At 49.2% G+C, this 20,205-nt stretch overlaps 1 protein-coding gene across 2 annotated transcripts in view; it reads left to right on the top strand.

The window, feature by feature from the left end:
* Positions 1 to 20,205, top strand: part of GRIK4 (glutamate ionotropic receptor kainate type subunit 4) — a 351,626-nt gene extending 331,421 nt beyond the window's left edge. For both annotated transcript variants that reach the window (XM_042904208.1, XM_042904207.1), the window contains 3 exons: positions 807 to 935; positions 15,303 to 15,421; positions 19,407 to 20,205. In XM_042904208.1, coding sequence (XP_042760142.1) covers positions 807 to 935; positions 15,303 to 15,421; positions 19,407 to 19,763 — 605 coding nt within the window. In that variant the 3' untranslated portion in view covers positions 19,764 to 20,205. The remainder of the gene's footprint in view (positions 1 to 806; positions 936 to 15,302; positions 15,422 to 19,406) is intronic.

Genomic DNA, 20,205 nt, shown 5'->3' on the forward strand with positions numbered 1-20,205 from the left:
AGCCTATTTTTGTGATTAAAGCCAAATTCCAGAACCAAAGCTCCTTGACCATATTCCATTAGAAAAATTAAAAAGGAATTGCACTGAACAGAAGCCTTCTGTTTGAGGACAGAGGGAGGAGCGGTGTGCACAGAGTGATGGATGGGGACGGAGGGTTGTCGGCCACTCAGCAGGCAGGTGGGAAGTTTGGGGTGGCTGGTGACCGGATTCTGCACACAGATGAGAGGTGGCTTCCGTCACACTCTGGGGTGATGCTTCTCTCACTGGAGGCTGCTCTGGGTAAACAGTTGTCAGGGGTAATGTGGCAAGAGTTGCAAGTGCCTGAGAAATTAATTTAGATAAAATAGAAGACAACTGACCAAGGGAGAGGTTTATGGCACAGATTTCCCACCTGGAGGAGGCAGACGGGATGCCTTGCAGCCAGCTTCCTGAGTGTCAGTGGGCAGGCTGGGTAACCTTAGTAGAAAGTGGTGGGTGAGTAGGGCCACAATGCTGTCTGAAAAGCTTCAACTTGACCCACACTGGGCTCTTGGCCATGGGCTGAACAGGCCAGTCAGCATAGAGAGAAGGAAAGTAGGAAGGCCCAAGTGCCCTGCATGAAGCCAGAACTCCCTCCTCTGCACGGAGGGTCCTCAGAACAAGCAGAGGGGAGAGCCATGCTCCTGCAGGGACCCCCGCCACCTCTGTTTCTCTTCTCCTGATGTTAGGTGGGGAAACTGGTGAGGAGGTCTACTGGGGAAAGGAGCAGAGTGATGCCTGAGAGGGCACTCACGCCCTGTGTTCTGGGCTCTCCTGTGACCCCACAGGTTCGGTTTTCCGGGATGAGTTCGACCTGGCCATTCTCCAGCTGCAGGAGAACAACCGCCTCGAAATTCTGAAGCGTAAATGGTGGGAAGGCGGCAAGTGCCCCAAGGAGGAAGATCACAGAGCCAAAGGTGAGTGCGTTCAGCGGCTTCCCCCTCCTGTTCTAGAGGCGCGCTTGTCCCTTGTTTCTGGCGTCCGAGGTCCAGGTGATGATTGCTGGAACACATGGACAGCAAGCCTTGCAAGCTACGGAGGGCTGGGCTGGGCTGGGCTGGGCTGAGGGCCAGTCCTGGCCCAGAGTCTGGGCTGGTTGAAGGCATCCAGTGCCCATCGGCTCGCTAGTCCCAGAGCCGATCGACTGCTGGTCTCCCTTTCCCATTCTTGCCCCTCGACAGCATCTTCTCCATCAGTAATCAGAGTGAATCTTTTCATGATTCGAGGAAACCCCAGCATTCCCCTGCACAAACCTTCCCTTCTCAGAATAAAACACAAGCCTTCCGTGGCCTCCCTGGGGAGGGTCCCCGAGAGAGGTCTTCCCTCCCCTCCCCACACATCCCTCCCATCACGTGAGCTCTGCTGTGGTTTTCTTTTTAGACCTCATCACTCCCTCATGTTCTGTTCTCTATGCATTTCTTTGTTTACTGTCCACCTCTTCTACTCGAATGCAAATTTCGTGAGGACAAGGACTGTCTTCTTCATAGGGTGGTCCACAGGGCCTGGCAGGTGGATATTTGAATGAATGAATGAATGAAGTTTAAATCACGCTGGATAGAAAGCAGTCGCTGACTGATATGTGTGGTTGAGGAGTTTGAGGGTCCCTGAGCATCCGGGATATTTTGTAGGGGGGTTGCGAAGGATAGTCCCATGCTACATCTGTTATAGATCAGTTAATGCCTATTAGTTATCTTTAGAACTCCCTTTAAGTCTCACAATGTCCTGGTTGGGGCAATAAATCCTGTGGTCACCCTCGCAATCTCCTGCAGCCTTGCTAAAATCCACAACAAATTTACCTCTACACGCTGTCCCCCCAGGAAGGCAGCTCAGGAATAAAATGAATAATACCATGTGTTTCCATCTCTGCTCAGCGTGAATGATTATCCGTGATGAGACAGTGAATGAGTGACTTTGTGTTTCCAAGTGTCTGTCTGTGGATCTCTCTCCTGCAAGGAAGGAGCTCAGGAATACAGACCTAGGGGGGGCAGGCCCTCCGCACCCCCCGCTCCCCTGCCACCCAGGCCTGTACTGTACTGTAATTTAGACACTCTGCCCCTCCCCTCACAGGAACCCCCTGAGACCACACATGTCTTGGCTCTCCACTCCCCAAAGATCAAGTGGGGAGGAGGCTATAACTCTGTTCAGAAGAAAAAACAGGAAGAAAGAAATGAGGGTGGTACAGAGAGAAGTTTCCGGAAACTTTTGTGGATTTGATAGAATGAAGTAGGTGTTGAAGATACTCAGGACCTGACCAGGGAGGGAGGGGCGGAGGGGGTATTGCAGGCAATAAGCACCCTGAGGAGAGACGCAGCAGCTGACATTTGTGCTGTGGGCGAGGGCTCTGTGTGCTGCACGTGGAACAGAGCCAGAGTCCCACGAGTAGCTCTGAGGTGGACAGCGGGTCGGTCCTTAGGGAAGACAGGGTAGCAAAATGCTCCTGCACCACCCCCTCCCCATCCAAAGACACACGGACTGAAAATAATCTCAAGCGGTCTGGGCTTGGAATAGTCAAAATAAGAGGCGATCCTTGATAAGCTAACTTACGCCAATGTTGTTCTGTGGTAACAGTGAACTTGAGAGTGGTAGCGAAGGGCCCTGTCTTACCAAGCAGATGGAGGGAAACAGTCGTGGCTTTTGGTCTCCCACAGGGAGTTGGGCGCTTCTGTGACTTTGGACAGAGAACTCAACACTCTGCATTGCAGCTCTCAATCTCCTCTGCTTGGTAGACGGCACCTTAGATGTGGACCCAGTCTTGTTTGTTTCTGTGTCCCTAGCGCCCCCTACAGAGCCTGGCACATAGTAGGTACCCAATACATATTTGTGAGATGTGTGATTAAAGCTACCGGCTGCTAGTTGTCCAAAGCTACCAGTGGCCGTGTTCTCCTTGGTCACGTTAGTAAAGCAACCAATGAAATGGTGCCTCAGTGACTTCCCTGAGCAACCTTCAGACCCAGAGCTGTCCCCTAGGTCCAGTCCTTCCTGCCTCTGAGCAGCCAACCAAACTTACGGGTTAACGCAGAGACACTCTCGATGAGGGAGGCTAGAACTCAATGGGAGGTGGCCAGGAGCAAGGGCTCAGAGCTGTGCAGGGACCCCCACAGAATCCTGCATGCCCTCCGCACCCCCCGCTCCCCTGCCACCCAGGCCTGTACTGGCTCTTCCAATTCCAGATCTCCCTCCCCTCCTGCTTCCCACTAGTTAGTTGCAGTCTTCCCCAGCTCCCCTGCCTTTTTAAACACGACCCCCATTTGATCTACATGTCCCCTTGAGGCTCACTGCTGAGCTGGCCCCATGTCTCCAGTTTCCCTTTTCATCCCTGACCCCTGAACTCAGCCACCGGTCTTTCCCTTTTGTGCACATATTTCTTTGTTTGTGTTTATTTATGCATCCTGCTAATCCTACAGAGGAACAGTTGGAAGGCAGCAAAATTGGCAAGTATAGGAATGATGACACAGGATCTGGGTGCCTTAGAGTTGTCACTCACAGTCCCCAGTCTGGACCATCTCTCTCCCTCTCTAGGTATTACCTAAAGTCTAGTGGACTTTCCCCAACCCTCCTTCTTTTTTTTTTTTTTTTTTTTTAATTTTTTTTTTTTAACGTTTATTTTTGAGACAGAGAGAGACAGAGCATGAACGGGGGAGGGCCAGAGAGAGAGGGAGACACAGAATCGGAAGCAGGCTCCAGGCTCTGAGCCATCAACCCAGAGGCCGATGCGGGGCTCGAACTCACGGACCGCGAGATCATGACCTGAGCTGAAGTCGGACGCTTAACCGACTGAGCCACACAGGCGCCCCTCCCCAACCCTCCTTCTGATGAGTAAAAGCTCATCAGACTTTTACTCTCCTGCTTACGTGTTGGTTCTACTGTCTGCACGAGGCTAGGTCTCTTCCCTCAGGCAGTTTTCATAAGGGTTCAGGATCATGGACATTGGGTCAAATGGACTCCACTCCATAAAAGGCCTCGTTATAATCACTATGAAACATCTTTGAGCCTCAGTTTCCTTCTCTAGAAAATAGGGATGATAATAATAATGTCACTTCCCGGGGCTATTGTGAAGAGTGAATGACACAAACCGTGTTAAACCCTCCACAAAACCGACTGTCACAAAGGAAATGAGAACTAATTTTATCCCAGAATCTAGGCCTAAGGGAGCAATTAAGGCACAGTGAGAGGTCTGAACAGTGTCCACAGCCACAAGTATGGCTGTGCTCCTCGAGGCTAGATAGCTCTTCTAAAATCAACACTTGTGACATCTATTTTGTTTCCATTGACATTTGTCCCCCATGGAGTATGAAAAACTCAAAGTCAGGGACTGTGTCTTATTTATTTTTGTATCTCAGTGACCAGCATGATCATCTGACATCAGTATTTGATGAAAGGATGAGCAATGAATGAATGAATGAATATGAATAAATGAATATGAGTGAATATGAGTGAATGAATGAATGAATGAATGGGTGGGCAATCATCTCATGGACCTCCAGACTGGTACCACTTCCTATGTCTGTTGGCTACCAAACAGGAACCTTGACACCCCAGGTGTTGGCGTAGAAAGTGTTCACATAGCCCCCACTGCATCCAGCACACATCGTAAACCACAGCACATCAGGCACTGTGCTAGGCTCTGAGATTATGAAAAGGAGTAAGACATGGCCCTGTCCTCAAGAGGCTTGAAACCTAGAGAGAGGCACAGATGATCACTCTAATGGTTGCACTGTAGGAATGCTTTATGAGAACTATAAAAAAAAAAAAAGTGTTTATGAAGCCCAGGGGAGGAAGTGATTAATTCTGAGCAATGGTCAGGGAAGGCTTTAGGGACATTTGGCCTGAACCTTGCAGCCTCTATCAGGAGTCACTGCTTTCGGAATGTTGTAGAGCACAGTCACCACACTCAGAAGTTGGTTTCGATAAGTAAGATGGGGTTGGAGTTAAGAGAGCATTGAAAACTAGATAAAGGCATTTGGACTGCAAACCAGCATGTCCCAGGATTTTCCATGGAAGGAACTGGTAGCAGCAGAGACTGAACATAATACCCCGGGGGGCTGGGGCCATAGTCTAAAACGGCTCACCATGCTTGGAATATCCTGAGTCCTGTGTTTTATCCTAAAAACATACAGGAATTCTGCAACTTACAACAAAACATAGGCACGTTTATTTAATGTAAAAATGCTTTTTGTACCTCAACTCTGAGTGAAATTAGCGTTCCAGGACGATGCCCCATCAACATCCTGAGCATTGCTTATGATAGCACACTGGACTGGGTTTGAGAGTGTTAGTTACAGATCTCAGAGGTGCTGGGGTAAGATGTGGCATGATGAAAGCAGGTGCTGTCGGGTGGAATTCTGAGCTCTCGGTGGCATACATGGTCTCAGGGGACAGTCATTGCCTCGGGAGGAAGAAAGAATCAACTTACTGACTTTAAGTTTCAACAGTTCTTGCAACTCGGCAGAGACACTGTTCTTGGAAGTCAAGGTTTTTGATTTGCCAGAAGAATATTTTGCCATACAGAAGGCTAATAACTAAAGGAAGCTTGGCATGAAGTTAGAGAGTGGAAAAATAATAGAAAACCCAGGCCACCCAGTCTGCACACCAGACAGAAAACACCCTGGCCGGGACAGGGAGCTTCTGAGCAGGAAAAGGATATTTTAGAATCGGGAGGGTCCCTGAGAAGGAGCCTTGTGTCCTGCTGGGACACAAGACAGTAGTAGATGGAACTAGTTGGGGATTCTAAGAGGTAAAGAGACTTTTGCTTACTTCTGGAGTTTGGAAAGCCCCAGAAATATGTGTCGTGCCACGGTGAGGAAGGGACATGAGGGATGGGACATGGGGACCTAGGGCAGGGAGGGTCCTGTGGCAGGCTTGCATTTTCCTAGGCTCCAAAGATACTAGAAATCTAAGTGGAATCCTGCGTTAAGACCAGATACCTAACCCCCCCCCCCCCCATGGCACATCACCTCCTTCTTATCCTCGGACCTGAAATATATCTGGGGTGAAGCGGGAACAGAAACAACACTGCCTTTAGCTAAATTTAAACCTGAAATGACTGAGAAATCTACATTTGTGGCAATCAGGTGGAAATGGGGGCTTGAGGTAGACATTCGGTAACTTAGAGGAAACTTACGTTAGAATTTTTGCCGAGGGACTAGCTTTGGAAATCCTTCCCTGGGCCACAGAGGTTGAGGAGGACCGATCTGACAGCAGAGTTCAGGAGGGCTGGAGAAGGGAGGCAGACAGGGAGATCGGGCTCCCAGGGAAGGTAGGACATAGTGACAGGAGGCTCCCAGCTGCACTTGGGGACCAAATGTTCTCTGGCACAGAGAAGAGAATGGAACAGATGAAAAGGAAAAATAAATAGCACAAGTCCTCCTGCCCGGGTCCCAAATGCCCCAGAAGATGCTAGGGTTCTATCAACTGGCCGGGGTTAACTTGCTTCTGTGCCGCCGTCCTTTGGAAGAAAAGGATGTAAGCTGTATTAATACGCAGTCTTGTCCAAAGGGTGCTGTCTGGGAGACGCAGTGCAAATCATCATAAGAGCTGGGGCTTCGGCTCCCTTCCCAGCCACGGCAGCTAGTGCCCGTTTAATGCAGCAGCCCCATTTCTGCCATGGCTGAAGACCAGACAGACGTTACTCAGTGAGGCGACAAGGCTTCCTAAGCCAAGCGAAAGTCCGTGTGACCTCCTCCAAGCCAAGCAAGAAGCACCAGCCTGGAACGGAAGGCACCATTGCATTGCTTGGCCTCTCTCTGGCAAATTAGCCATCAGACTTATGGAATATAAGCTACTGCTCAACGGAGCCCCTCCTGCGGCAGAAGAACAGGACCCGTGTAACCCGAAGGATCTCTTCCTTTAAGTCTTTAAGTGGTTGCCCGGAGTGGAGCCACGGGAACATTTTTTTTTTTTTCCCCTTGTGTCTCAGACTGAACAAAGGGCAGTCGCTTTAATTTGCTTTCCAGAGTAGCTCGTAGGTGCTCTTTCTTTTCGTGATGTGAGTCAGTGGGCTCTCACGTGGGCCTAAGGGAAGGGGGAGAACGTAGAGCACGCAGACAGGGACGGCAGTGAAGTGAACTGTGAAGAAGGTCCTCTTTGCAGAGACTTCTGAAGCTGACCGTGGCTGTAGGCACTTTGCTTTCAAGTACAGACGGTCCCTGACTTACGATGGTTTGGCAGTGTTTCGATTTTACGATGGTGCCTAAGCTATACACGTTTTAATGTACCGCGTGCTTGGAAGTTTGAATTTGGATCTTTTCCCAGGCTAGCGGTATACAGGGTGATTCCTCTCCTGTGACGCTGGACAGCAGCTCCCCGTCACCCCGAGATCACCCCGGTCAGCAGTCGATACACCGACCACCCGCCGGTGCCCGTTCAGTCGTTCTAGTTTTCGCTTTGGTCAGCGCTTTGTTACAAAACAGGCTTTGTGTGAGATGATGTTGCCCAACCATAGGCTAACGTCCTGAGCCCGTCTCAGGTAGGCTAGGCTAAGCCATCCCGTTGGGTAGGTTAGGTGTATTAAATGCACTTTCCACTTAACGATACTTTCAACTTACAATGGGTTTTTACCGGGGACGTGACGCCGTCGTTAAGTCGAGGACGATCTGCCGAAGGTAGCAGGCAGCGTGCAGTAGCTGATGTAATTCGTCTCTACTTCATCATCCTATTAAAATGCGAGCAATTTCAAAGAAAAGGATCTGGTGCTACCCTGCTTCGAATCCAATATTACAGTTCAAACATCGCTGCCAAATTTCGGAGAAGAACCCTAACATTGGGATGGAGCCACTGCTCCTGAGTCTTTTTGCCAGGCCTCCCTTGGCTCTGGTGGCAACCACAACATTACCCCTTCGCTTTATCTCCCCAATTTCTTTCCCTGCCTATGGCTCAGTGACCATCTGCCTTCGTCTGCAGCTGAAAAATGAAATGGAGCGTGTGGAAGGCTACGTGGGAATTTACAAAAAGCAGCAGGCTTCATTCCAAGCTCTTGCATTTTCTTCTGCCTTTTCTTTTCAGCAACACTTGTTTATTCTCTCACTCCGCCCCTATAAAAAGAAATCCCGTTAGCCACTCACAGAATGCCGGCACCCCAATTCAAGGGGATTGGGTTACTGAAGGCTTTGCAGAACAATTGTCAGACAAAAAGGTAGTCGGTAAATTCCAAGGAAATTAAATACCTTTATCTTGAAAAACACAGGCTCACAATCGGGCTTCAAAGGAACATAAATACACCACCAGGCTGTGAAAATCAGGGTCCCCTTTCAAGGATGGAAAAGAGGCCAGTGGTATTGACTCACAAAATCCTTAGAGAGCAGGAAGTTTGCTGTCTGGCACAGTGGGAATGAAAGTGTGAGACATCTCAGCAAGAGGAGGGTAAGGGGTGGATGGGGGATGGAACCTGGGGCTGTTATCCTCTCTCTCTCTTCTCAGGGGGCCCAGCCTGATTATCCCGGTTCTCTGGTTTCTCTGGAGAGAACCAAGACGGGAAATCTGAATATGGGAGTTTAGATAGTGTCTCAGAGAGATGCTCGCAGAGGAAGCCTCTCCCTCATCCAATCAGATTGATTGCTGAGAGACGGAGAAACTCCCGGGGGGTGCCAGAAAGCACGATGAGGAACAGAGGTAGACGGTGGTCCAGTGTGTCTGCATCAGAGGAGGTCAGCCACTCCGAAGGCTGCAGCCCAACTTTGGATACTGAGCCAAGGTTAAGTCGATAAAGCGTCGATTCAAACATTCGATGTAACATTGTCAAGGAGAGCAGGGAATTTTATAAGCGGAACTAATAGGACCCTCTTTCTGGTCACGCGAGGTTGGGGGAGGGGTCCCAGGAATGAATTCAGTCATCAAAGTGTCAGGGTGAGTTCTGTATCCCCTCTCCCTGTAGCATCAGGAACGCTGGTTCCAGGGAGAGGCAGTGTGGGCTGGGGGTAAGGACTCAGGCTCTGGCTTCAGTTTGGATCTGACACTTCCTACTGGCCACAGGACCACGGACAAGTTAGCTGACTCTAGTACCTCACTTGCCTTGTCGGAAAAATGGACGTAAACACAGTGCCAATTTCACAGGGCAACTGTTAGGATGAAATTAGAATGTTTAGCCTGGTAACCTTGCTCATAGTAAACAGTCATGAAGGTCGGCCCTATTTTTACAAAGAACACTATCTGGGTAGTCAGATTTATGTAGATTTCACACCTCTGCCCTGAAAACGTGGGCAACTTAGCTTAAGTTCCTTGAATTCCTGTTTCTTTAACTGGAAAATGCCGACAGTGAGCCTTCTTCACAGCGTTTTTAATGATAATTGAATGAGATAGCACATGTTTTTAAAACCGAGGCGCTCGCGCTCATATTTTGATAAATTGTAAAGTGCCTCCCCCAGGCTTATGTTTTGATAAATTGCAAAATTTATCAGATGCCTCTGCCATCCCTCTTCTATCTCGTGTCCATTCGCCTGCTCTCCTTCCATCACTGTCTCCAGACTCAGCCAGTTCTAGTCAATGAATGTCACAGTAAGAGTAAGTGGGATGCCTACTGTCTCACAGTCCTCAGTCGTGCAAACCTGACGAATTGTTCTGTGTTCTCTGGGAAGGTCACAGAGGTCAGCTCCCACACGGACTCGCGAAGTTGCTATTTACAATCAATAAGTCCGTGGAGATGAGACCACGGAAGCTATTTGCTTGGATGTAGGTGAAGGTGATTCTGAAATAGAAAGTGCTGGAAAGTCCTATTGGTCAAGGAATTCATGGTCTCGTCAAGCGTTTTCAGTGTGGAACTTTGCACAGCACTTCAGCACACAGCGGAGGGCTCAGGTCAGGGAGGTTTCTCAAGAAAGGTATGTTGACTGTTGTTCAAGAGTAATTATACTCTCCCTTGCTGGGATGCTGATGCTAGTCTCTTTTGGTACCTACCTCCGTGGCTCTTGTGGCCTCTGCCTTCTTGCCTCCCAGGCTAGCCCTGCCCCTTCCTCGTTCAAAAGGAACTTCCCTGCGTCTCCGTCGCAAATTTCCCCGGTGCCATCTGGAGGTATTAGAGGGTGTTAAGGCCTGAGACGCATGTGCCGCTGAATCCAAGAGGTGATTATTTCCGGGTCAGAGCTGATGGCAGAGCAGTTGGGTGGAGATTCCAGTCTTATCACCGGCAGTCCCTTCCAGGTTGCCTTTTCCCTCTGTTAGTTCTAGAGACACGGAATGCTGTCTGTTGGCATTTGTCAACTGTAATTTGTATTTGTGGACAAGCTATGAGTGACACCGGCGTTAGGATTGAATCAACCAAGACTTTGCAGGGGGAGATCGATTCTATGTCAGTTAATGCAGTCTCGTGGCTGGGGCATAGCTGAGGCTCCGAGACTTACGTGTCAAGAGAGGCTCTGTCTGAAAGCCATCTGTCTAGGTGGCGTCTGTGTGGGCCGTCTGAAGAAGGGAAGGGAGGGGTGATTGGCGGGCCGTCCCCTCGCAAGGGCCGGGGCGCCTGTGAGCACAACGAGGGCCTGTGGTCGGACTGGAGGGTGCCCATGCCAGCGTAGAGGCTGTGTGCTGCGGAAGGCATTTGACTTTAGCAGAGTGACTGATGACAGTGTTAAGTGGAACCACTGTGTTCTCCTAGAGCTCGCTGCCTGCTCCCGCTCCATCTGTTTCTCAACTCAGGCTCTGCCAGCAATCTATTCTTGCTTCCACTTTCCAGTAGGTTCCTAAAGGCACCGGTGGCATACAAGCCTCGCTCCTGGGTGGGGAGGCCGCTCAGCCAGGAATCGGCACTCTTGAGCCAACAGCCATGATTGACACGCTGGCCCTGAAACACGAGGAGCTGAGAAAGAAGGACCGTGGGGTGTTTTGGTGACTCGTGCTTTCTACCCGCATCCTGTTAAAACCTCAGCTCCTCCAAGAGGCTTTCCCTAATCTGATCAGACTTCTCCCAGCACAGATCACCTTTCTGTTTATAACCCTCCCCAGTTCCCTTGCACCTGCCTGGGACCCGGTACCATTGGTCCGCGTGGTAGGTTCACCGTCAGTGTTCAGTCCCACCTTGGCCAGCCACTCTGTGCAGTCTGGGCCTTCTGCCTCTGTGATCGGGCTGCGAGCACGCGACAAGGGCTGTCGCACTTTACTATTATTTCAAACTAAAATGAATTAGGAATGAATACATTTCACAGTATGGATCCAAAGCTTTTGATAACGCAGGATTCCACATATGAGATGTCTTTATCCTCTTGCTTTCTGTTCATTCTTTCTGCAGACATTTACTGGGCTCTTATTATGGGCCAGGCCCCATGATGGTGGAGTTACAGAGTTGATCCAGACCTGGATCATCCCCTTATGGAACTCACAGCCTAGCGGGAAATCCAGATTTGTCAGGTTAAACTAGGGTACTATTTTATGCAACGTTAGAATGATTCACGGTGCATTGTCAATGAAACACCAAAGCGGTATAACTCACAGAGCCAGGTAAGATGAGCTAAGTCTTGAAGGAAAGGGTAAGGTTAGCCTGGTGCGTGTCTGGGGGCTGGGGGGGGGGGGGGAGTAGGCTCCAGGGAGAGGTGCCAGTGGGAGTAAAGGTACAGAAGGTAGGGTGCTGGGAACAGAATGCTGTGCACTGGGAACAGTTACTAGAGATGTTATTGCGGTTGGATTTTAGCATCTTGGAAAGATCACTCAGGCAAACTTAGTGGAGGGTAGAGTTGAGTTATATGACTACAAGCAGGGAATCATTTTGGAGGCCTCATGCAACAGTCCCAGCAAGAAACAGTGGGAGCCTGAGCTAGGGAAGTACTAGCAGGGTAAGAAGTTGAAAAGCATGTAGGAGGTAAAATCACCAGGACTTGGTACGAGCCAGTGCGGGAAGGAGAGACAAGAGACCAAATTCAGGAATATGGGAGAATGTGCCTCAGAGCAAGCGGAGGCACCGAGGAGGTTGCAAGACAGCGATGTCTTTATAAAAAGCCAAGAAGGGAGAGTGCTTGGCAATCCCAGGTGCCCCAAGAGGTCACTTAAGATCAGGACTGGAAAACTTCCAGTAGGTTCGAAACACACTGTTCGTTGGTGACCTTAGTAGGGGGCTGGTTTTGGTGATGCGAGACAAAATCACATGGGGTGATGAGTGAACAGGAAAAACAAAAAGTGAATTCAGAACAGAACCGCTTTCTTCTTCAGATACCCAGGGCCTAAAAGCTTTTCAAGAATCCAAAATTATGTTTGAGGTCTGAAAAAATGTATTAGCTCTAACACGCAAAAAGAAACGGCAAAATTAAATTAAGACATGTTTAATTAAATATCCCCAAAATGTAACATTGTTTCGACTTCATTAATTTTTAAATTTAATATTCATAAAAACTTCATTACATTTAGAGACAGTTTTTTTGCTTAGATTTTTTTTTTCTCGTTTTGCAAACATTCCCTGGTATGCGCGATGATTGCTGAGAAATCACAGCCCATTAGAAATTAACTGTTGCCTGCTACTCAGCCACGTCACGAGCAAAATTTTTAAAACGCATTTAACAGGAGATGTGGGTGCATTTTCTTCTTCTCGCTTTTATGTGAGACGGGGCCTCCAAAGGTACGCGGTTTTAAGGGCTTGAAAATGTCTTAAAACAGTTCTGATATAGACAACTGTTTCAGAAAGCTTGGCCAGGGAAGGAAGGAGAGAGAATGGGTGTTCACTAGACGGAGTCGGAAGGGGAAGAAAGGCTCCTTATTTGTCTTTGGGGATTTTTCCTGTATCAGGCAGAACTATCGCAAAGTGATCAGAGAGTCTTCTATACCTCAGTGGTCGCTTGGGGACTCCGTTTACCTGAACAGGTGGATATCCTTGGGATCACTGTGGTCACCTTCCCCTTCACTGAGGCCCTCATCCGGCCTTCTCCACAGGGGCCAGCTGGAGGCTCTGATTCATCCATGAGGCTCAGATGCACATCTGAACACCCGGCTCTCGCCACCCCTTAACCTGCTGCTGGAGCATGTGCCAGAACGCCCCAGCCAGGCCCCTCTGTGCCCTCTTTCTCAAGTGTCCCCCTGTGTCTGCCCCGTTCACCTGGATCCTTTGTTCCCATGGTCAACAACTTTCTGCCCAAATGGTCCCAGTAACCTGGGGCTGGTGTTCAAAGGAACCCCAAGCATCTTCCTCCTGGAAAGTAGAAATCTACTCCAAACCCTCTATGCCTTCCCTTATAATTGAGTTTTTAACTACCCCGCTGTTTTTGATTATTTGAAATAGAGGATTCATATCTGCACCGGTTTCCAAAAGTCAACTGCATAGACCTGCAGACCAAAGTATAGGGTCCTTGCGATGCATTCATGGTGTAAGCCGCGGTAGCAAATTATCAGTGTGGGCGGGCACTGCACCCAGCCGGGCTGTTGTAAAAACAAAACAAAAAAAGCAACACTTGAGGCTTCGTGAGAGGAAAGCCAGGGAGTCTTGAAATGACTAGGTGGGGCTATTTTTCCAGCTTTCCAAGGTGCAGAAAGTAGTGTCGGATTTCTGCTCCTGAACTAGGCTCATTTCTTAGTGTTGCCTGAGGCTGGCTTTCCCTGACACTGACATAGCTCCCTATCCCCTCACCGATTAAACAAACACTCAAACATGCAAGCGTTCTAGACCAGCCCAGGGTGTAAGCTACCCTCCGGGCATTTTCCTGGATAAAAGATGCTTTTTGATTTATGAATGTGGCCCCTGGGGAATCAGGGTCTCCTGTGCTTATGACACTGCCCCTAAAGTTTGGGTTTCTCTGAGACCAAACAGAGCATCCAGTTACGTAGCTAAACACAGTGTTTGACACTGTGGAAATGAAACAACCTACAAATATTTACTGAGTACGTGCTGTATATCATGCTAGGCAGCGAGGAGGCGACTGGGAACTGCCTGACTTCAAGGAACTTAGTCATGTACCTTGCTTCTGAAAATACCAATCTGCACACTCGTTTTAGGCCTGGCTAGAAAAGAGTCACTGGTGAAATGTATTTTAAAATGCAGATTCCGGGGCTCCTGGGTGGCTCAGTCGGTTGAGTGTCTGGCTTCCGCTCAGGTCATGATCTTGCGGTTTGTGGGTTCAAGCCCCACGTTGGGCTCTGTGCTAACAGCTCAGAGCCTGGAACCTGCTTTGGATTCTGCAGCTCCCTTTCGCTCTGCCCCTCCCCCACTCATGCTCGCTCGCTCGCGCTCTCTCTCTCAAAAATGAGTAAAAACATTTAAAACATTTAAAATGCAGATTCCTAGGCCCCATCTTCAGAGACATGGATTCCATAGGTCTATATGGAAATCTATATTTTGAACAAGCTTCAAATTTGAACAAATAGATTTGAACAAATCTATATTTTGAACAAGCTTCCCAGGTGGTTCTGTTGGGTAGCCCCGTTTGACAAACACTGGTCTGGAGGGATAAAAAGTTTTACTGTCTAACTAACATGTTGACGCAGATAATGTAAACGGAATTTTTTCTACCGACAGTTCAGTTAAAACAACTGCTTTATATCCGATAAACCCAGTGTTACAGAGATTCACTAAATTTTTTATGAAACGTCTAGACTTTACAGGTATTTTGCTATCATGTCTCTGTAGGCTAAATCAAATTTTCGCTAATCTGTTTTGTTTTCTTTTCATAAAAAAAAAAACTTTTTAATGTTTTTTTTTAATTTTTTTTTAAATGTTTATTTTTGGGAGACAGAGTGTGGGTGGAGGAGGGGCAGAGAGAGAGAGGGAGACTGAGAATCGGAAGCAGGCTCCAGGCTCAGAGCTGTCAGCACAGAGCCTGACACGGGGCTCGAACTCAAAGACCATGAGATCATGACCTGAGCTGAAGTCTTGAGATGCCCAGGGCACACCCGTCATGTTTATTTATTTTTAAGAGAGAGAGAGAGAGCAGGAGCCGGGGAGGGTCAGAGAGCAAGAAGCAGACAGAGGATCCGAAGAGGGCTCTACACTGCCAGCCAGATGCAGGGCTCAAACTCACGAACCATGAGATCATGACCTGAGCTGAAGTCAGTCGCTTAACCGACTGAACCACCTAGGTGCCCTTCAATGACCCTTTTCTTAAAATGACCTTCCCCTCCCACCCCCAGATGGCTTTTTGAAGGCTTCTCTCTAGTCTCCTCTTTTTGCAACCAGATCCCTTCTCCCCTCTTTTACTCCATCAATGCCGCTCCTTTGTTTGTTTGTTTGTTTGTTTCAAAAGAATAACTCTATCAAGGAATATGTGTGTAAAGTATTTACACGACTCAAGTTCTGGCTATGTAAATGACCTTCAGCATCTTTGGTGGAATAATAATGTCTTCCAGCCCTCTTACGTTACCTTTCGTTTGTTCTCACTTTCTTACAGGACTGGGAATGGAGAATATTGGTGGAATCTTTGTGGTTCTTATTTGTGGCTTAATCGTGGCCATTTTTATGGCTATGTTGGAGTTTTTATGGACCCTCCGACACTCGGAAGCTACTGAGGTAAACCTTCAAAGGGGTACAACCTGGAGTGTTGGCAGACGGGCTCGGGCATGTACAAAAATCATTTTTTGAGACCCCATAAAAGGGTGGAGCGCCCACGAGACAGTGCAGGGGAAAGAATCTCAATCCTGAGGGCGAGAGATCTGGGTTCATGCTTTATCACTTACTAATGATGCAGCCACAGAAAGCACACTTAACCTCTGAGCTGCAGATTCTTTTCCGAAACGGCCAAAATACATATGGGATGAATGTTTTATGCACAACGAAGCCTTCTACAACTACAATTTAAGATGTAGTATGGCAGAGAAAAACAGGCAAACGTACCAGGCTGCCAGTGGAAACCGTTGACGTTAGTTCTTGGATCTTTAGGATGTTTTTCACTTCCCGGCAAAGGTGTTTAGAGATACCCCAATTGACGTGAGCCCAAGAATTACGTCTTTTTTCCCCCGGGGATTTTGAGTAACTTTAATTCCCGAACCTGTGGCTTCGCAACTGGGTTAATGTAGATTTCCCACAGACTGAAGGGTCTGGTTAGAAGGAAGAAGACTGTGTCCTTTTCTGCCTCAGAGAAGGGGCACAAATCCTTATGTGCTGATCGCATCATTCGGCTTTTAAAGTACAGTCGCTTCTCTCTCGGTTTCTCAACCCTGGATCTCCCTGAGCCTCCTGGCTTCACTGATGCTGGAGAAACAGCTCCTAGCAGGACAGGAGCGTACGTGTGCCCGTCCATCAGTGGAGTCCAGCCTCAGGCGGGGGTGGGGGTGGGGGTGGGGGTGGGGGGAGGGCCGTCAGTACAGCACTGCCTGCCCGTCCTTTTACTTTTCTGTGCTCAGCCTCTTTCCCATACCCGCTAATACTTCCAGACCGTCACCCACTCTTCACATCTCTTGGCCCCTCCGTGCACAGAGGTTGATTTTATCTCCCATCTCCCCAGGAAATCAGGAGTGGGCAGCCCCAAGTTACAACTCCCGCTTAAAACTCTACCCACAGCTAAAACCACCCCTGCGGCCCACCGCAGATGCTCCTGGGCATCCCTCTCTCTCCCCCTTGATCCCATCTTTCCTTGGCTATTCTAGGGTCCTCCTCGTTCTCCCCTTTATTTTTGCTGCCTGCTGACTCCCCAAAATCTAAAATTATGCGCAAGTTTATCCTCTGTTTTAAAATAATAACAGGATGACTGTTGCTCTTGCGCTGTCTTTTCCCTCTGGCCGACCAAGGTGATCCGACTATCTCAGTCTCCATTTCCGGACCTCCCAGCCAGTCCTTAATGCAAGGCAGTCTGGCTCTTCCCTATCCCTGCACTGAAAGGTCATTGCTAAGAGGTCTAACCCCTCCCAGTGGGCAAAACCAGAGAACCCATTGGGCCTTATTGGACCTCAGTGTGCCCCTTGATGAAGTGGACAGTTCCTTCCAGGAGCTCTCTCCTCCCTTGCCTTTCCCGGCACCAAGCTTTGTTGGTTCCCCTCCTATCTCTCCCTCCAGCTTTCCTGGCTTTCTCTCTTTGTCCACTGCTAAAATGGTGGTGCTACTTACTTGGTAAGACTTAGTTCAACCTAAGTGTTCTTCTCCCTGTGAATCTTTTTCTCGTGCCTTCTGCCCTGGATGAGAGGAGTTGATCATTTCTCCTCCTTTCCGTCACCACTATAACCTGTGCACGGAGCACTCCTACACTGTGTTGCAATTATTTTTGGATCTGCCTTCCTACTAAACACTGCCTGAAAGAAAGCACCGTGTCCTCTGTCTCTATATTTCCCCCCAAAGCACGGTGCTTAATACCTAATTGGCATCCAACAAATGAGTGTCTCGCCACATAAAATAGAGTAGGCAGGTGGTATTGTTTTAGCTGTTACAGTCATTATTAGAAGCACAGAGATGTTAAGGGGCTTGCCCAGAACCTCTGATATTTGGTAACAGTAGGAGGTCCAGAACCCAGGTCCTCATTCTTGATGCTGGCCGTATCCCATCAGGTGATACTACTTCTCTGTAGCTGCTTTAAGTAGAGGATCTGTGCACATTTGGTTCTCCCAAGAGTTCACCCATGGTCTGGATGTACCTTAAAAAATTCAGCGAGGACTTCCGAGAACCAAAATGAAGAGTAAAGTCTCCGTTAGCTATCTGGCCATGGTAGAACAACTGTCCTGTTGACAGAACCGGAAGATTGGAAGAAAGACCATGAAAGAGCGGGTTTCTTCTTCCATCAGAGTCCAGGAAAGCATCCCTTCCAGCACAGAGTAGAGAACTAAACTGAGCATACATGTGCTTTGGAGTAGGTGGGTTTAGGTTCAAAATCCGGGTCAGCCATCGATGAGTCAAGTAATTTTTCACAAGGTAAATAACTTCTCGGAGCCTCTGTTTCCACATCTGTGAAATGGGTATCATAGACATAGCAGCGGGAGTAGTAGACGTAGAAGTGGTAGCAGCAGTAACACGGGCTTGTGATTCTTCACCCACAATTCTGAAGCCTAAAAAGCTTAGAAAGTGCCGAGTTCTTTTTATAAATTTGATGCAAAACGCATTTGGCGACAACATTCGAACCGGTGCGAAGCTAATGTTAGTATTTATGGTCTTTATCTCACTCGGTGTAAGGTACATAGGCTTTGCTACATAAATAACTAATGTGCTTTTTCCAGTTTTATTGCCAAATAATTGACATACATCATTGTGTAAGTTTCAGGCATACGGGATAATGATTTGATTTCCACCTATTGTGAAATGATTACCACAATGGGTTCAGCTAACATGTGTCATCTCACACAGATACAATAAGAAGAAAAGAAGGAAAAAAGGAAAACCAGTTTTCTCCTTATGATGAGAACTCTCAGACTTTACTCTCTTAACAACTTAAAAAAATTTTTTTTTCTTGACGTTTGTTTATTATTGAGAGACAGAGAGAGACAAAGCATGAGCATGGGGTGGGGTGGGGGGGCGGCGCAGAGAGAGGAGGAGACACAGAATCCGAAGCAGGCTCCAGGCTCTGAGCTGTCAGCACAGAGCCGGACCCGGGGCTCGAACCCACAAACAGCGAGATCATGACCTGAGCCCAAGTCAGACGTTCAACCGACTGAGCCACCCAGGCGCCCCACTCTTAACAACTTTTAATGTGCTTGAATATATAGAGTCTGCCCTAGACCCCACGGGGTATGACGTGCAATATATTCTATGTATGCTTTATTACCTCTCTAAAATCTAAATCATTCTCTTTTTTTTTTAATGTTTATTTATTTGTTTTCAGCGGGGGATGGGCAGAGAGAAAGGAGGGAGAGAATCCCAAGTAGAATGCAACGTGGGGCTCAGTCCCACCAATTGTCAGATCATGACTTGAGCCGAAATCAAGCGTCAGTCGCTTAACCCACTGAGCCACCCAGGCGCCCCTAAAATCTAAAACGTTCCGAAACATAGATGGACCAAGGGTTTCCTATCAGGAGACTATGAACCTGGAGAGGTGGTGATTGTTGTTGCTTTTGTTACAGTGATTATCGTCTCCAGCTATACCCAGTTGATCAAAAGAATGAGTCTTTAGCTTGAGAACAGAGCGTTCCTGGAGACATGGCTTTTTTCAAATACTTGACAGACCTGCAGAAGAGGGGATATTCATTTATTAGGCTTCAAGTTACAAATTTAATTGGGATCGATGGATGACAATTTCACGCAGAGGGATTGTGAGCTCAGTAGAAGGAAGCACCGTTTCACGGTCTATCTCCCAACATGGTGAGGACGTTATCTTTGGAGGCCTCCGAACAAAGACAGGACAACCAGCTGGCAGGGCTGTTGACCTCTAGGGTATGGAGGGCGTTGGAATGTTTAGTGGCAGGTGGAAGGAGGGGGTGGGTTGCAAGGCCTTCATGTTATCTTCATCCCTACGATCATGTGATTCTGAGACACGGGCCCCCCAGTCCCCCTCCTGCAGAGACACGCAGGGGACGCTCAAGAGACCCACAGGGGCTCTTTCTGAGAGGTTAGGCTGTGACCTCCTCCTTCCCTCCAGGTGTCCGTCTGCCAGGAGATGGTGACCGAGCTCCGCAGCATCATCCTGTGTCAGGACAGTGTCCACCCCCGCCGGCGGCGCGCTGGGGTGCCTCCGCCCCGGCCCCCCGTCCCCGAGGAGCGCCGGCCGCGGGGCACCGCCACGCTCAGCAACGGCAAGCTGTGCGGGGCCGGGGAGCCGGACCAGCTGGCGCAGAGACTGGCCCAGGAGGCCGCCCTGGTGGCCCGCGGCTGCACACACATCCGCGTCTGCCCCGAGTGCCGCAGGTTCCAGGGCCTGCGGGCGCGTCCGTCGCCTGCCCGCAGCGAGGAGAGCCTGGAGTGGGAAAAGACCACCAACAGCAGCGAGCCCGAGTAGCCTCGGGGGCCGCCGGACACGCGGAGGCCAGGTGGGGAGGCGGGAGGGCCGGGGGGCAGATGCTGCGCTCCGCAGGGAGCCCGGACTTGTACAGCGTCCACGCTTCTCTCCGGAGCCTGGATCCAGGAACTTGACACACAGAGCGGAGAGCCTGACGCCCCAGCCAGAGCCAGCGCCCTGGTCCGGGAGCTGGGTCCACCCAGAGACGTTGCACCCCGAGTGGCGAGGGGACGCCCGCCCTCCCGACCGCAAGGACCCACCTTCTCCCAGTGGGCCTTTCCCTCCCGCCAAAATTACAGAGTCTGGGGTGGGGGGCCTTGACCAGACCTGTCCAATGAATTGGTGGAACCATCAGTGGAATTCTCCCCTAGGAAGGGGCCATTGTACCTTGGGTCTAGTTCTTACAGGAAAACAAACAAATTAAACTAAACAGGGAAGTTTT

Source organism: Panthera leo, chromosome D1 (assembly GCF_018350215.1).
Source record: "Panthera leo isolate Ple1 chromosome D1, P.leo_Ple1_pat1.1, whole genome shotgun sequence".
Classification (NCBI taxonomy): Eukaryota; Metazoa; Chordata; class Mammalia; order Carnivora; family Felidae; genus Panthera; species Panthera leo.